This window comes from Paroedura picta, chromosome 6 (assembly GCF_049243985.1).
Source record: "Paroedura picta isolate Pp20150507F chromosome 6, Ppicta_v3.0, whole genome shotgun sequence".
Taxonomy (NCBI): domain Eukaryota; kingdom Metazoa; phylum Chordata; class Lepidosauria; order Squamata; family Gekkonidae; genus Paroedura; species Paroedura picta.
Genome location: NC_135374.1, coordinates 268,608 through 285,393, shown reverse-complemented (window position 1 = coordinate 285,393; position 16,786 = coordinate 268,608). Strand labels below are relative to the sequence as shown.

General features: G+C 55.9%; 2 protein-coding genes across 10 annotated transcripts; one reads left to right on the top strand and one right to left on the bottom strand.

Moving 5' to 3' along the window:
• Positions 1-223: 223 nt before the first annotated feature.
• On the bottom strand, positions 224-11,854 carry ARFIP2 (ARF interacting protein 2). Of its 9 annotated transcripts, none has more exons than XM_077341024.1 (9): positions 11,750-11,854; positions 8,212-8,319; positions 7,674-7,794; positions 7,126-7,245; positions 6,901-7,016; positions 6,583-6,804; positions 2,246-2,403; positions 1,925-2,099; positions 224-1,712 (listed from the first exon to the last, which is right to left on the bottom strand). In XM_077341024.1, exons 2-9 carry the CDS (start codon positions 8,308-8,310, stop codon positions 1,557-1,559), a joined length of 1,167 nt encoding a protein of 388 aa, XP_077197139.1. In that variant the 5' UTR covers positions 8,311-8,319; positions 11,750-11,854; the 3' UTR covers positions 224-1,556. The 9 variants fall into 9 exon arrangements, with proteins under 9 accessions (XP_077197139.1, XP_077197146.1, XP_077197147.1 ...); XM_077341031.1 differs by lacking the exon at positions 11,750-11,854 and adding an exon at positions 10,855-11,012; XM_077341032.1 differs by lacking the exon at positions 11,750-11,854 and adding an exon at positions 10,855-11,012 and having other exon boundaries at positions 7,686-7,794.
• Positions 10,972-12,652, top strand: TIMM10B (translocase of inner mitochondrial membrane 10B). Its single transcript, XM_077341033.1, has 4 exons — positions 10,972-11,103; positions 11,229-11,324; positions 11,474-11,659; positions 12,166-12,652. The coding sequence occupies exons 1-3, from the start codon at positions 11,035-11,037 to the stop codon at positions 11,642-11,644; spliced, it is 336 nt and encodes a 111-aa protein (XP_077197148.1). The 5' UTR covers positions 10,972-11,034; the 3' UTR covers positions 11,645-11,659; positions 12,166-12,652.
• Positions 12,653-16,786: the final 4,134 nt, after the last annotated feature.

Sequence of the window (16,786 nt, the reverse complement as noted above, 5' to 3'; positions counted from 1 at the left end):
GCTTGGATATTTTCCCAAGCTGCTCACAAAGTGCAGCATCCACATCCTCTCGTTGGTCAGGCAGTCAGTAGCAGACACCAACCACCACACTGTTTGTGTTCCCCTCGCTTATTTTCACCCAGATACTTTCCACTGTAAGCTCAAGGCCAAAGCCCCCACCTCTGGGTCCCAGACTGGGCAGCCTAGGATGGTGCCCCCATGCAGAAGAGAAATCCCAGCTCAGTTCCAGGGTTCAACACACAACTGGCTTTATTTCTTCAAACTCCTCCTGATTGTCTCCAGTGCACCAGTCAGGATATCCTCCTTCAGGGAAGGCCGGCTCCCCCCAAGGGGGAGAAGGGGAAGGATCCAGGCCAGAGAGCAGCTTACCTGCTGAGGAGGAGGAGGGGGAGGGGGGAGCAGAGAGCCCGAACCAGATCCGCCCCCTTGCCATGAGGGTCAAACAGTCCGGGAGGGCAACAGAGGCTGGAGGCTGGCGGCAGGTAAGCTGGAGTGGCTCTGGAGGGGGTGAGCCAGCGTGGCTGAGAGCCAAAGGGTCACTGGGGTGGGGGTGCTTCGGGCCTGAGGCTGGCTTGCCCCCAGCCCGCTTCCCCACAGAGTCCAGGTCCATCAGTCGCAGGGGGGCTGAGAAGGATCCTGAGAGTCCGAGCAAATGTCCCACTGGCAAGTTCAGGGGGGTGGGCAAAGGGCACTGCGGCCCCCACCCCCTCACTTTGCAAAGCCCGAGGGAGCAAGGGGGGGGGTGGGACATTCAGCACAACCTCCCCCCCCCCCACAACAGCCACCTCTTTTTTTGTACCGTTTATTCTGGAATCTTTACAGACTGGAGTGTGCGGTTGGAGGGTGGGGGGAGATCAGGGCTTCACTGGGCAGGAGGAGGGGACCTACTCTGCCCCCACAACAGACAGCTGAGAGCCCCCCCCCCCAGCAACAGCAATTCCCCACCCCCACCTCTCTCAGGAATGTCCAGCAGGGACATTGGCCTTGAGCCCCCTCTAATGCCTCCATAAACGCACTCACATCCCCTCCCTGCTCCAAACCAAGTCAGTGTCCGGTTGGAGTTTGGTCCTTACTCCTTGGAGGGGGCTACTCAAGACCCCCTCCCCCAATAGCAGCAAAAGAAGGCCCATAAAGACCTTCTGGGGAGATAGATACCCTGGCAGGGCAGAAAGGTGGCAAGGGGCAGGAAAGGGGGCTCTCGCCAGGAAGGGAGAGAGCAGAAGGAGCACAAGGCGGGAGAGGGGGGGCTCTTTCACCTAGCGCTGGCAGAGGGATGGATAAGCCCCCCCCCCACAGGCAGGCAGGCAGGCAGGCAGGCAGGTGGAGCCTGCAGAGTCCTCCTGGAACGGAGGAGCAGATGCCCGTCTGGGGGAGGGGGCCACCTTGGAGCACTAAACCAGTCTTAGAAAACACGCGCGGGGAGGGGGGGTGCTCCTGCTGCTGCACCATAGTAGGGGGAGGGGGGAGCAGAGTCCACCTCTAGAAGGTGGGGTCGGAGGTCCTGCAGGGGAACCTTCCCACAGGAGAGTTCAAGTCCGTGGGGGAGGGCAGGGGGCTCACTGCTCCTCCAGCCAAGACGGCTTGTCTGCTCCGGGGCTCCTCAGCTTCACGCTGAACTGCTTCAGGCTCTGTTCCAGCTGCTGCTGGTTGCCGGCAAAGTAGGCGGAGATGGCGTTGTGGAAGAGCAGCAGCTGCTTGTGCATCACCTTCACCTGGGCGGAAGGAGGGAAGGAAGGAAGGAAGGAACCCCTGAGGGGGAGGACTCGGCACCCACACCCCCACCCCACACCACCAGCGCTAGGCAGCAGGAGGCCCACCACAAGTTCTGCCCTCCCTCACGCCTCCTGGTGCAGGCGCAAAGGACAGAGGGAGCCAGAGCGCAGGCCCAGGGGTGAGGGGCAGCAATCCCTCCCGCTGGCAGCACCTTGTTCTCCTCCAGGAACTTGAGCTTCACGGCCACATCGCCCCGCAGCTTCTCGTACTTCACGCGATGGGCCTGGAAGTTCGCCTGCGCAGCGTCCAAGCGGCAGAGCGTTCCAGCATCCCGCGGCCCCAGATTGAGCTCCTCCAGGTCTGTGCGGTACGCATCATACTCCAGCCTGAGGTGGTGGGACAGAGAAGCAGGGAATCAGGAGGGCGAGAGGGGTCCCTCCTGCCAGGCTTAGCTCCTGAGCCCCACTGCCTGCAAAGGCCTAGCCCCCTTTGGGCAGAGAGAAGGGGAGTCAGGTGTCCCCGGCAGTCCCACCTGGCTGTCTCGTAGTGCTTGACTGTCATGAGGGTGTCCTCCATCGTCTTGTTGACCAGGGTGTTGATGCTGGACACAAAGAAGTTGACCGCCCCGAGGAGGGTCTCCCCGTTTTTGCAGAGCAGCTTCTGGGTCTCTGCATTGTAGCCAAACTCCTCCTGTAAGAGAGGCCACCCAAGAGGTTGGCAGCTGACCAGAAAGGTGTCCTGCCCTTGACCCCCAGGCCCTCCAAGCTTTCATTTTGCAACTCAATGTGGGCCCAGGGAGGGGGGAGGGGATGCAACCATCGGCTCCCACTGGTTTGTCCTAGTAATAAGGTGACCAGATTGTCCCACTTTTGGAGGGACATCTGGGGGCACCTGGCCAATTGTACTTATGTTGCAAGTAAAAATATATATATTACAATACTATTTTTGTGTTCTATGTGTTCTATGAAAATTTTTGTTGCTCCATATAGACCACATTTTTAATCAAGAACCCCCCTCCCCCCCCAGTCAATGTTATCCCGCTTTAAATCTGGTCACCTTACCCAGTAAGCAGAGGAGCCTGAGCCTGAGGAGGATTTTTAAGTTTTCAAAATATTTATAACTTGATGATTTTTATACTGGTCCTCCCTGCAAGTGGACTCAGGGCAGTTTACAGCAATAAAACATCCGTGCGTATCCCTGCCCAATCTCCGCCCAGCCACTGTGTCTCCCGGGCATTCCACAGCAAAACCAAGGCCAAGATCCCCGACGGCCGCTGTCCTGCCTCCTCCATGCTTGGCATGATCACCCCATCTGCTGTTCTGCACCTTTTGTTCCAGGCACCAGCCTCTCAACCTTCGCAGGACGCAGCGGGGCCCTGGACTCAGCTGGATGACAGAGATGGCCCCCCTCCTCCCTGCTCTTCTGGAAGAGGCACAAAAGGGAGAGGGTCTTCTTGGCTCCCAAATGACTTCCTACCAGCACACGGCCCTGGAGGGAGAGCCTGAGGCGAAACCCAACCCCTCTTCCTCCCCCTGTGGAGCCTGCGGCTGCCTGTGCTTTCAGGGACCAGCAAAGAGGCTGAGCCTGTGGGGCAGAGGAACACAGTGGGCAAAAGCTGCGCCAGCAGAGAAAGTTAAATGTGGGAGTTCGGGGGGGGGGGGGGAGTGTGTCAGAGCCTGCAAGAGGAGACCCCTGAGATCAAGCTGCTTGACAAGTTTAGCGCTGGACCATGGTGTTGACGGTGACTCACTGCCGTTCTTGGTGCAAGGCTCTGCCCAGTCTCATGGAAGGAAACTCTCAAGACCTTCCAAGGACCAAACCAGCTACAGGGGCTGCCCACGGTTTTGCAGAGAGGGGGTGGGAAGGGGAGCCTGCTTGACGCATGGAGCTTTTGACTCTGCAGGGACAGGCTGGAGGCTGGAATGGGCCACCTGGCACTCACTCCACCATGGCGAGTAAGGATTGCAAGGGGAATGAAAACAATCCTTTCCTTGCATGATGACTCAAAGTCCTCTCAAACCCAGGATACCACCCTGGGGGTGGGGGGGGGGGGGAGCTGGCCTTTCAGGACTGGCATATTTAGGACATATATTCCATCACTGGAATGCAGTAGTGGAAAGATGTGAGTTGTTCAAAATAATCAGAAAAGGTCAAAGAGGAGGTGGAGTGGCGGTGTATGTGAGGAGAGGGCTTGCCCACCAAGAAATACTAGAGGAGGAGAGTGACGCTCCAGTGGAAAGTATCTGGGCGAAGATAAGGGAGGGAAAAATAAAGAGTTCAGTCGTTGGCGCCTGCTGCAGGCTGCCTGATCAGGGTGAATACATGGATGCCGCACTCCTTGAGCAGCTTGAGAATATCTAGGCAACAGGACCTTGTAATTACTTCAATTGTCTGCTGGGAAAAGCTCGGCTAAGTGTCCAGAGATAAGTAGCTTTCTAACATGCCTGGCCAACAATTTCATTCATCAAATAGTGGAGGAACCTAGAGAGACTTGGCTATACTTGACTTAATACTGACCAACAGGCAAGAGCTGGTGGATGCGGTGAAGGAGGGTGTGATTTGGAGGGGGGGGGGAGAGTGACCATGTCCTCCCAAAATCTCTTATAAGATGGGTGCCAAGGAAGTTTGTAGTCAGACGTGTCTGTTAGATTTTTGTAGGGCAGACTACCAAAGATGAGAGTCATCCCATGGACCAGAATACTGGAAGAGCAACGATGGGTGGGTCTCCTGAAACAAGAGCTACTGCATTCTTCAGCCATGACTATACCAGCAAGACCCAAACAAGATAAGGGATCCAAGAAGCCTATTTGGATGGACAGAGAACTTGTGGAGGAGCTAGGGAAGAACAAGAAATGGAGGGAAGGACAAACCTCTAAACGAGAGTATCTGCGGGTTACAAGACACTGTAGATCAGCCATCAGAGAGGCCAAAGTTGGGAGTGAGCTGAGAAGCCCACTATACAAGAAAAGCTTTTTCAGATACCTGACGAGCAAATGTAAGGTAAATGAGGCAATAGGTGGGCTGTCAGGTGAAGATGGTGAGTCTCTGACAGAGAACAGAGAGAAAGCAGAAAGGTTCAGTACCTACTTTGCCTCTCTCTGTGTTTCCCCAGACACATCTAGGGAGGCTACTATTATTAGTATTTATTACATTTGCTCCCCACCACTCTCGGCACGCCAACTCATGGCAGGTTACAGAAGAAAAACCTCATAATACAACTTCCATTAAAACCCTACTTAAAATTAACATTAATTAGTAGGCAAGGTATAGTGCCTGGGTGGCAGACTGACATAGACAGAGAGGTTGTTGAGAGGCACCTGCTGCACTGGATGAATTCAAATCCCTTAGGCTGCATAGAGGGCACCTGAGAGTGCCCAAAGAACTTTGTGGAGAGCTTGCAGGACCCTTATAAAATCATAGAACCATAGAGTTGGAAGGGACCTCCAAGTTCATCTAGTCCAACCTCCTGCACTGTGCAGGATCATGCAACTACTTGCCTACCCACAGTGACCCCAATTGATCTCCCCCCCCCCACACACACACACCAATAATCCCCAGAATCCAGCCTGGCGTGGAGGGAATTCACCTCCCATCCCACAGTAGCAATCAGCAATCCCCTGGGTATGCCAGGAAGAGCCACAAGAGACAAACATTGGAATATCCCTTCCTGCCCACCCACTCACAATTCGCCTCATAAAATCAGCATTTCTGTCAGATTACTATCTAACCTCTGCTTAAAAACTTTCAAAGGAGGAGGACTCATCACTTACCGAGGAAGCCTGTTCCACTGAGGAACTGCTTTAACTTTAAGGAACTTCTTCCGGAAGTTCAGCTGAAAATTCTTTTGAATTATTTTAAACCCACTGTTTCTGGTCTGACCCTCTGGGGCAACAGAAAACAACTTTGCTTCATCTTCGATATGACAGCCCTTCAAGTATTTGACAATGGTCATCATATCACCTCTTCATTTGTCTTCTCTCCAGGTTAAACAGACCAAGCTCTCTCAACGGTTCCCCATACGTTTTTGGTCTCCAAACCCCTCACCATTTTCATAGTCCTCCTCTGGACACACTCCAGTTTGTCGACATCTTTCTTCAGTTGTGGTACCCAAAATGGAACACAGTACTCCAAGTGAAGTCTAACCAGAGCAGAAGAATCCCTCATATTTAGGATCTCTTGGGGGACTGGAGGTGCCAGAAGAATGGAGGAATCATAAGAGTGGGAAGGGACCTCCACACTCATCTAGTTCAACCCTTTGCAGAATGCAGGAAGCTCACAGCTACCTGTTCACCAAAAATGGCCCTAATTCCATGTCCACCCTCCCAAGAAAACAGTCTGGAAGGTCTTCTTGGAAGCAGTGCCTCTCACTCTCTGTCTCTGTCTCTCTCTCGATATATATACTACATTTAAAGCCCATTGTATGGTAAAATACAATGGGTGCTAGCAGGCCCTCTGATGGCCCCAGCTCCCTTGCAGCCCTCCTGCCAGCCCCCCCCCCCTGCTCTCAACCCCTGAGGCTCTGGGTGAGGCCTGGCCAACGTGATGCCCAGCAGGACCAGGAGGGCACTTCCCAGCTGGAGGGGGGGGTCATTGCGGGTTCAGGAGTTGTGAGGGGAATGTCCCAAGAGGCCAGCTGGCCCTATCTTGCAGAGGGGTACAGAGGAGTCCCAGGGGAAATCATTCTCGCACCCTCTCTTGCCCAAGCGGTGGGTGTCTGGATGGGTAACTGTTTTAAAGCCTAGTCTGAGCCACCAAAGGCCTCAGCACCGACCCCTTCTGGAGACATGGCGGTGGGAGAGGTATTCTTGATGTGCATGCTGGGAAGGCGATGCTGGTGTGACGGGTCAGGCAGGAGAGGGGCTCACCTACCTGGAGCTCAGGGGACTTCTGGCTGAGGTCAGAGAAGGCATCAGCCAGGGCGTGCTGGGTCTGGACCAGGCTGTAGAAGTGGCTGGTGAGGGCCCGTGCCAAGCCCAGGACACACTCATACTTCCGCTTGGTGTCCCGCAGCAGCTCAATCTGTGTCTCCAGCTCCAGGTCAACGGTTCGTGAGCCACGGCCAAAGCGCTCCGACAGCAGCTGTTTTGTGCACTGGGGAGGGGGCAGAGAGCAGGGACAGAGTCTAGTGCGCCGCACAGCTCCCCCCGGCGGCCCACGAGAGAAAGAGAAACAGAGGCAGAGACGCACCTTGTAGGTGTTGATGCCCCACTTCTTGACAATGTCAAACTTCTCTACGGCGATCCCCCGTGCAGCCTCCTCCCCAGTCAGGGCTGGGTTGGGGTGTGGGTGGTGCAGACTGGAGCCTGCAATTCACACAGGGAAGGGGTTCTGTGCCCATCAGCTCCCAGCCCCTCTGCTCTCGACTCCTTGGCTCACCCCACCAGGCCCCAGGGACCCTCCCCTGGGCAATACCTGAGGTGGCGGCGGAGGCAGCAGCAGCAGCAGCAGCAGCCCCCCTGGCTATCCGGCTGGCAGCAGACGGACTGGGGTAGATGAGTGGTCCTTGGGGTGGGTGAGATGGCAGAAGGAAGTCTGAAATGCAGGGGACCCAGGGCAGGGCACCAAGGCGGGGTGGAGTGGGAGGAGGAGCCGTGGAGAGGGTGCCAGGTGACACAGGGGAGGGGTGGTGAGCCATGACACAAATGGAGGACAAGGAGGCATGATGAAATGTCTGCCTGGGCCAGCCGGAAAACATGGTCCTGGGCAGATGAGGGCTTCCTTTCTCTCTGGCACAGGAGGAGTGTAGCAACACCCAAGGCCTGGCACTGCCCCATCTTGACCTCTCCAGCCCAACCCCACTCCCCGGGGGGGGGAGGGGGAGGACTGAGCTTGCCGGCAGGCCCCTGCCCTGGATCACCTAGACCTCGTGCCAAGAGAGGTGCTTGTCCGGAGGGGCGAAGTGAGTACCGGATCAAGAGGGACCTTCCTACAGCTTGTCCACAGGGCACCCCGTCGTCTACCTGGACGCTGACCTTTGAGAGAGCTGGTTGGGATGATGCCCTCCGCTGTGCCCCCGTAGCCCCCCGAGACAATGCTGGTCTCGTTCAGATTGGGGCCCGACACCATCACCTGCTGCAGGTCCTACAGGGGGCAGAAGGAGAGGAAGGAGGACTCTAAGAAGACCCTCTGAGCCAGGCCAGGGAGTTAAAGACAAATTGGCAGCAGCCCTCCAGTGTCTCGGGCAGAGGTCTTTGGTGCCAACTCCCACTCAGTCCTCTTTTGCCAGACGAGGATGCCAGGGACTGAATTGGGGAGCCACAGCCACTAACCATCTCCACCCCCACCCCACCCCTCATTCAGCACCCTCCTGCATGGAACACAACGGCTCTGCTGGGGGGGGGGGACGACGGATATGCATTTCGGCAACAGAAGGGGCAGGGAACCCAGTGGGTGCAGTTGGGCCAAAGCTGGCCTTGCACTCCACCACGAGACCCCCCCCCCCGTCACCCATAGTCCAGCTGCAGGTCCTGTCTTGCTCTGCCCCCCCCATCCCATTACCTGCTCCAACCCGTCGTCCTCAGGAAGACGCCTGGAGTCACCATTACCATGGATCGGGATCTCCATGGTGGCTGCTTTGCTCACCAGCCGGTCAGTCATGCTTGGAGTCTGGGGGCAGAAAGAACAGTTCCAGTGACACAAAGGCCAGCTGGCTAGCCAGCCAGGGTCCATATGCTGAAAGCACCCACCCACCTCCCAGCTTCTGCTGCCCAGAGGTCCTCTTCAGTCCCACCCCGCTCCACAGCAGGCAGGCAGGCAGGCAGGCAAGCAGGCAGGCCTCTTGAAACAGCCCTACCCCACCCCAAGGAAGAAGAGGCAGAGAGAGAGACCAGAATCACAGAATCGTAGTGTTGGAAGGGGCCTCCAGGGTGATGTATGCAACCCTCTACAGAATGCAAGAAACTCACAGCTATTTGCACACCCAGTGACCCCAGTTCTATGCGCAGATGATGCCTCCCCCCCCCCCCACACACACACACCAGAATCCCTGGCCAGAGTGGCCTGGAAGAAATTTGCTTCCTGATCTGAAAGTGGTGATTGGCATTTCCCTGTGCCTGCAAGGAAGGGCCACAAGAGCCAAGCTCAGACACAACCCCTTCTACCCACCCACTCACAATCTGCCTATGGTCTTCCAAGAGGATAACAAACCATTTACAAGCACCCTTTGGGTGCCATCTGTCAACTAGTTATTGATCCACCTAATAGGATCCATACTGCATTTTACCAACTTGTCAAGAAGAACATAACGTGAAGCCTTTGGTGAAACAGGGACAAACAATGTCAGCTGGGCACCAAGATCGGCTTCCCCAAAGCAGCATCTGGATAATAATAAGTTTCCAGAGTCTCTTAATTAGTAGTAATGACACCAATAGACCCCGAAGTAAATTTCACAAATAAGCCAAAACATTTCTCAATAGAAAATACCCCCAAAGCCACGAGCTGCTCCCTGTAGCAGGAAGCCTAACCACATGGTCTCTTGGCCCCTGCTGCACAGATGGGTCTGCACTTGGAAAGAGCACCAGACTCCACCAGGCTCAGAATGCCGCAGGTGAATGATTATTGGGAACAAGGTGGGGTGCACACAGGACACCTGCTCTGTAGGTACCCCATTAGTTGCATTCTGGATTCCACGCTGGGTGCTGGCCACTGGCTCTCCAGGGCCTGGGACCCGCCTGCCTTTCTGGTTGGTTGCAATGTTTGTCCGAAGTCTTAAAACTGGCCACAGAGGGCTGCTGGATGACCTCAAGCCAGTCGCATATGTTCAGCCTAACCTACCTCTCAGGGTCCTCGTGAGAGTGGAACGGAGGAGAGGAAAAAGGCACCCTGAGGAGAAAGGTGGAGGGTGATGCTGGGTATCCATTGTCTCCAGTTCACTCAAGAATGGCACTTTGGCGGCTGCTGCTGCAAGCCCCTGGCCCAAACGGCTCCGCTAGGACCCCTGGTTGCAGGGCAAGCTGCAAGCCCAGCCAGAGCCGTTACCTCTTCCAAGGGGCCTACAGCCTGGTGCTCTTTCTGCAGCGGCCCCTTGCCAACTTCCTCCCCTCACAGCCCTCATGTCCCTCTACCCTGCTAAGATCCCACCCCCCAAAAAAAACATGTATGGCAAAGATATCAGCATGGTGCATGTCTCAGTTAGGCCCCAAATTGTCGTTCCCCCTTCCCAAAAATATTCCAAAATTATTCCTTTCATCTCCCAAATACCAGAGGGATGCTGCTGCTCACCCCCCCCCCACACACACACATAGAGGCGGGGGTCCCTTCCTCCTTCTGCAGAATGAAGTCAAGACCATAGGAACCTCCCAGGGCCCCAGAGGAGCTCTTGGAGATGCAAACCTGCCAGGTCATAAGTCGCTTCCATTAAAATGAAATGCAAATGATCTTAATCCGAAGCTGCTGAGCTAAGGACACACTACCCCGTTCAAAGCCCTGGGAATCCCATCCCCACTGAGACCCGGGAAAAGTGCAAAGAGGGCCCAGAAGCCTCCCCCCCCCCCCCCGAGCTCTGGCCAGACTGGAAATAGGAAGCAGACTGGCCCTAGGTGCTCCTGGTGTGGGAACCGGGGGGGGGGGGGGCTGAGACCAGGCCCCAAAGGCCAAGGAGCAGCCAAGAGGCAGCACACCGGCAGAGGCAGTGATGAAGGACCCCTTCATGGGGGACACACACACGCACGCAGACCCCCGCGCCCCGTCTGGCTCCCCTCTGCAGCCCTCCCAGCCCTGGAGCGAGCGGGGAAGGCCAGGCTCCGGAGCTGGACACCTGGACAGGCCTGGGAAGGAGAGCCGGGCAGCCTGGCCAGCGGCCTCCCTCCCTCCCTGCCTGCCTTTCCGTCGCTGCAGGGTATGGCCGGGCGGCCCCAGCCTGGCCCTGCCCCTGCCGCCCCACTCACCCCCACCTGCCCAGGGGCCCAGGGCTGCCGGGGGAGGCGCCCCTCCAGGCCAGCCGGGAGGGAGGGAGGGAGGCCCCGACTGCGAGCGGGGGAAGCCCCGGGAGGGGGGGGGGGTGTTGGCCCCTCCCGCTCTGCCACGTCGCCCGAGCGGGCCCCCGCCGAGCCGCCTCCGGGGCTCCTTCCTGGGCCAGCCAGCCAGCCAGCCCCCCAGCCTGGCCCACAGGCGCCCGCCCCCTCCCTACCTGGCCAGCCTCACCTGGCTGGGGCGGAGGGGCTGCGGCTGCCGGGCCCGTCCCGGAGCCTCCGGGCGCCAGATCCAGCGGGGCGGGCGGGCGGGCGGGCGGGCGGGCGAGCGGGAGGGGCGGGAGGCGGGGGGACGGCCGGAAGCCACGTCACGGGAGCCGGTGGCCGGGGGGGAGGGGCGCCGCCGCCGCCGATGGAGCTGCCGGGAGCCGGCCTGGGGGCAGCAGCAGCAGCAGCGGAGAACCAGCAGCAGCTGCGCAGCGTGAGCGGGGGGAGGGGGGAGCAACGGGGGAGCAGGGAGGGGGAGCGGGGAGCAGGGGGGGAGCGGGTGCGTGCCTGGCCCCCGGTCTGGCGGCCCGTGTGAGCGCGGCGCGGGTCTCGTTGCAGCTGCGGGACTTCCTGCTGGTCTACAACCGCATGACGGAGGAGTGCTTCCAGCGCTGCGTCTGCAACCTCAACTACCGGGCGCTGAGCCGGGACGAGGTGAGCGGGCGGGGCGGGGGCGGGCGCGGGCGCGGGCGCGGATGGGGGGACCCCCAAGCCCGGTCCCCCTGAGCGCTCTCCGGCATCTCTCCCTCCCTCCCCCACCCCCACCCACCCACCCACCCACCCACCCGCCCGCCCACCCGCAGGAGGCCTGCCTGGACGGCTGCGCGGGGAAGCTGGTGCGCTCCAGCCACCGCCTGATGGCCGCCTACGTGCGCCTCATGCCGGCCCTCGTCCAGCGCCGCGTCGCCGACTACGAAGCCGCCGCCAGCCGGGCCCCGGACGCCGGTCTCCAAGTCGCCGCCCCCGGGCATTAGCCGCCCGCCCGCCCGGTAAGGGGTGCCTGGGGAGCCCCGCCGTTGCCTGCCCCCGAGGAGCCCCGAGCATTGCCTTGGGGGTTGCCCGCCGCCCCCAGCACCCACCGGGCTTTGCTCCCAATCTCCGAGGAAGGCGGGGCGGAGGAACCTCTGCTCGCCCCAGGTCTCCCCCTGCTAAGGGGCCAGCGCCCTGATCCTGGTTCAAACCGTTTCCCGGAAGTTCTCCTCGGAGCTGCAGCTTCCTGAAGAGGCACGTGGAGGGGTGGGACTGGGAGTGGACCCCTGGCAGCCAGCCCACTGTGGCATCTAATCACCATCACAAGCTGCCAGCTGGCTGGCCCTGAGCTAGTCACAGTCCACAGAGCAGTTCTCTCAGGGCTTCTCATTCCCACCTACCTTGTTGGGCGTCTGTGGCAAGGGGAGGAACAGGTGTAACAGGGCTGACGAACCCAGGATCAGCCAGCTGGCTGCACATGGTGAAAAGCAGGTAGTAAAACCATCTCCTCTTCTTCTATCCCTAGCTGCCTCCTCCAATACATTCACCCTGACCTCAGTCGGTTTCTCTCTCTCGCTGTCTGTCAGAAGGGGTCCCTTGCCGTGGCAGGGCACGCTCCCCTGGTCTCAGACGTCTTCCGTTTCCACCAAACCAGCCTCTTTCCATGGGCAGGAGACGCTCAGCACCGTCGGAATCCGCTCCGTAACCAAGCCCTTCAACTGTGGGGGATGATGGAGCTGCAGAAACCTAACAGACAATCCACGCGTATAACAGCAAAATAGGACTGTTTTAAAAGTTTTAAAAACAGGTTCTAATCTTTCAGGGTCTGGAGAACTGCCCCTTCCTAACCCACCAGAAGCTCTTTAATGCACGCGTGCGCGCGCGCACACACACACACACACACCGGTGGGGCACCCAGCAAGCATTTTTAGCAAGTGGGCAGGAGCAGACTGGGGCATTTGGGATTTCTGATGTTTGTGGACAGTGGCTTTAAGTAAAGTTCTTTACTTTGATTCCACTTTCTCACTTCTCCCTATTCAACCACCTTGTGACTAGTCACCCCCCACTTTTAGCAAAGTTGCCCCTTTTAAAATCAAAAGTGATGGTTTTTAACTTTGGAGACATCTTTCCATTTACTCCCATATGAGCTCTCCTGACTCCAGGTCCTCATTTTTGGAGGTCTGCTCTGGGTGCCTGTGCAATCCACAGCTAGCCTATCGGGAAGTGGATGGCCAGCAGGGAGGGTAACAGAAAGATTCCCAGTAAGAGAGAACACCACAGCTGGCCTGAGGTGGGAGAAGGGGGACACACCGGAGCTGGTCAGCTAGGCCTGCCTGCTGAAGGCCACAAGAGTGGGGGTGGGGGACTTTTTTTTTTATTAGAGTGGGGGACTCTAATAAAAGTCTCCTCCTGAGCAGGAAACCATCTTGCACAGTTCTCTTGCATGTTTTGCAAAATGATTGAAGCTGGGGGGGGGGGAGTTTTGGATATCCTCAGGGCGACGGTTCCATGATGTTGGAGCCCCCCTCCCCCAAATGTACGTGAATGGGCAACTGCTGGTTTTATCTGCTGGCAGGGCAGCAGCTGTGTATCAGGTATCAATCACAGTATCCGATTCTCTGATTTCCTAGCCTACTTTTTCTTCTACAAGATGTCACTAGCCCTTTTGTTGCTGGGATATATGTGGAAAGGGCTAGGGGCTGAAAAAATGAACGGGGGGAGTTGAGAGAACCTGACACACAGATTGACACAGATCAGGATAAACAGTTGCAGATTTAAAAGACACCCATCCCACCTACCCAAAAAGCACTGCTTCCTGTGAGGAGCTCTGGGCAGACCCGCCGTGTCAAGAGGTGGAGTCAGAAGGAGCAAAAAGGGGGGCAAGGGGTTGAGATGGTGGGGCAGAGGGTTGCACTTCCATCTCTCCTCTTGCTGCACCTCTCTTCTCTGCTCCTGCCCCCCCCCCCGACAGACCCACTGGATTCTGGGGAGACAGTGGAATCGACCGACAGACTAGTCTATCCATGCACAATCAATGACTATCCCAGAAAGACGAAAACGCTGCAGGAGCTCTAAGAAGCCTATTTGGATGAACAGAGAACTTCACGAGGAACTAAGAAAGAAAAGGAAAATGTTCAGGAAATGGAGGGAAGGACAGAGCTCTAAAGAAGAGTACCTACAGGTTACTAGGCACTGTAGATCAATCATCAGAAAGGCCAAAGCTGAGAGTGAGCTAAGATTGGCCAGGGAAGCCCACTGTAACAAGAAAAGATTTTTCAGGTATGTGAGGAGCAAACGTAAAGTAAAGGAGGCAATAGACTTTAGGGGTGACCATTGATGCCTCACTAACACTCGAGGCACAGGTTAAACAGGTAGCTAGCCGGGCATTTTTCCATCTTCGCCAGGCTCGGCTACTAGCGCCCTATCTGTCCTCCGAACACCTGGCCACAGTGATCCATGCGACGGTCACCTCCAGACTAGATTTCTGTAACTCGCTACACAGGCCTGCCTCTGGGCTTGATCCGGAAACTGCAACTCATCCAAAATGCGGCTGATAGCTACACCATGGAGGGCTCACATCCAACCAGTTCTGAGGCAGCTGCACTGGTTACTGGTTGCCTTCTGGATCAGGTTCAAGGTTTTGGTTTTGACCTTCAAGGCCATCCGTGGTTTAGGCCCAGCATATATGAGGGACCGCCTTTTGCCCTATATCCCCCACAGGGCTTTATGCTCTGCGGGGGCTAACCTATTGGTCGTTCCCGGCCCCAAGGAAGCCCACCTGGCCTCGACCAGGGCCAGGGCCTTCTCAGTCCTGGCCTCAACCTGGTGGAATGAGCTCCCGGAAGAGCTGAGGGCCCTGCGGGAATTACCAGCATTCCACAGGGCCTGCAAGACGGAGCTCTTCCGCCAGGCTTATGGTTTAGGCCGGGCGGTAAGAAGATCAGCCTCCCCCCCCTCACAAACTGACGGTAGAGAGTCTTATCCCCCCTCCTGTAGTTGAGGATGTGGAGACTAGATGAGTAAGATTAAGCCATAATTGTTGCCACTATTGTAAATTTATTGGAACTTATTGTTATTTTATGGTTTTTAGGGGATGGGGCTATGTAAGCCACCTCGAGCCTTCAGGGGGAGGCGGGGTATAAATACAATAATAATAATTATAATAGACCCACTGTTGGGTGCGGATGGACAAACTCTAACGGAGGATGCAGAGAAAGCAGAAAGGCTTAGTGCCTATTTTACATCTGTTTTTTCCCCACAGGTCAAAGGGTTTAGGCACATCTAGAGATGGCAGTAGCCAAGAGATAGTGTCTCGGTGGCAGGTTGACATGGACAGAGAGGTTGTGGAGAAGCATTTAGCTGCACTGGATGAGTTCAAATCCCCTAGGCCGGATGAAATGCACCTGAGAGTGAATCATAGAATCATAGAGTTGGAAGGGGTCATACAGGCCATCTAGTCCAACCCCCTGCTCTGCAGGATCAGCCCTAAGCATCCAAGAAAAGCGTGCATCCAACCTTTGCTTGAAGACTTGAGTGCTCAAAGAACTTTCTGGAGAACGTGCAGAACCCTTATCCATCATCTTCGGGACCTCTTTAAGGACTGGAGATGTCCCAGAGGACTGGAAGAGAGCAAATGTTATTCCAATCTTCAAAAAAGGGAGGAAGGATGACCCGGGAAAATATAGACCAGTGAGTCTGACGTCTGTTGTGGGTAAGATAATGGAGCAGATATTAAAGGGAGTGATCTGCAAACATTTGGAGGACAATTTGGTGATCCAAGGAAGTCAGCATGGATTTGTCTCCCAACAGGTCCCGTCAGACCAACCTGGTTGCCTTTTTTGACCAAGTGACAGGTTTGCTGGATCGTGGAAATTCGGTTAATGTCGTTTACTTGGATTTTAGTAAAACTTTTGACAAGGTTCCCCATGATGTTCTGATGGATAAATTGAAGGACTGCAATCTGGATTTTCAGATAGTTAGGTGGATAGGAAATTGGTTAGAGAACCGCACTCAAAGAGTTGTTGTCAATGGTGTTTCATCAGACTGGAGGGAGGTGAGCAGCGGGGTACCTCAGGGCTCGGTGCTCGGTCCGGTACTTTTTAACTTATTTATTAATTATCTAGATGAGGGGGTGGAGGGACTACTCATCTAGTTTGCAGACACCAAATTTGGATTACTGGCAAATACTCAGGAAGTTAGAGACAGAGTTCAACGAGATCTGAACACAATGGGAAAATGGGCAAATGAGAACAAGATGCAATTTAATAAAGATAAGTGTAAAGTTTTGCATATGGGTCAGAAAAATGAAAAGCATGCCTACTGGATGGGGGATACCCTTCTAGGAAACACAGTGTGTGAACGAGACCTTGGGGTACTTGTGGATTGTAAACTAAACATGAGCAGGCAGTGGGATGCAGCGGTAAAAAAGGCAAATGCCATTTTGGGCTGTATCAACAGGGGCATCACATCAAAATCACAAGATGTCATAGTCCCATTGTATACAGCACTGGTCAGACCACACCTGGAGTACTGTGTGCAGTTCTGGAGGCCTCACTTCAAGAAGGACGTAGATAAAATTGAAAGGGTACAGAGGAGAGCAACGAAGATGATCTGGGGCCAAGGGACCAAGCCCCATGAAGATAGGTTGAGGGACTTGGGAATGTTCAGCCTGGAGAAAAGGAGTTTGAGAGGGGACATGATAGCCCTCTTTAAGTATTTGAAAGGTTGTCACTTGGAGGAGGGCAGGATGCTGTTCCCATTGGCTGCAGAGGAAAGGACAGAGCAGGGGGTTGGACTAGATGGCCTGTGTGGCCCCTTCCAACTCTATGATTCTATGACACGCAGTAATGGGTTTAAACTACAAGTACAACGATGTAGACTAGATATCATGAAAAAAAATTTTCACAGCCAGAGTAGTTCAGCAGTGGAATAGGCTGCTTAAGGAGGTGGTGAGCTCCCCCTCACTGGCAGTCTTCAAGCAAAGGTTGGATACACACTTCTCTTGGATGCTTTAGGATGCTTTGGCCTGATCCTGCGTAGAGCAGGGGGTTGGACTAGATGGCCTGTATGGTCCCTTCCAACTCTATGATTCTATGATTAACCCTTAACCCTCCAGGGCTCTCAGCACCCCCAGGCTGAAGATTGGG

What these genes read in the sequence shown, in the direction of transcription:
- ARFIP2 (XM_077341024.1), bottom strand. Translation starts at nt 8,310, where the DNA reads ATGACTGACCGGCTGGTGAGCAAAGCAGCCACCATGGAGATCCCGATC. An exon ending in TCTCAAAGGTCAGCGTCCAG is followed by an intron (nt 7,246 to 7,673) that starts GTAGACGACGGG and finishes CCTGCATTTCAG; the next exon opens with ACTTCCTTCTGCCATCTCAC. An exon ending in TGCCTCCGCCGCCACCTCAG is followed by an intron (nt 7,017 to 7,125) that starts GTATTGCCCAGG and finishes TGTGAATTGCAG; the next exon opens with GCTCCAGTCTGCACCACCCA.
- TIMM10B (XM_077341033.1), top strand. Translation starts at nt 11,035, where the DNA reads ATGGAGCTGCCGGGAGCCGGCCTGGGGGCAGCAGCAGCAGCAGCGGAG. An exon ending in ACCAGCAGCAGCTGCGCAGC is followed by an intron (nt 11,104 to 11,228) that starts GTGAGCGGGGGG and finishes GTCTCGTTGCAG; the next exon opens with CTGCGGGACTTCCTGCTGGT. An exon ending in GGGCGCTGAGCCGGGACGAG is followed by an intron (nt 11,325 to 11,473) that starts GTGAGCGGGCGG and finishes GCCCACCCGCAG; the next exon opens with GAGGCCTGCCTGGACGGCTG.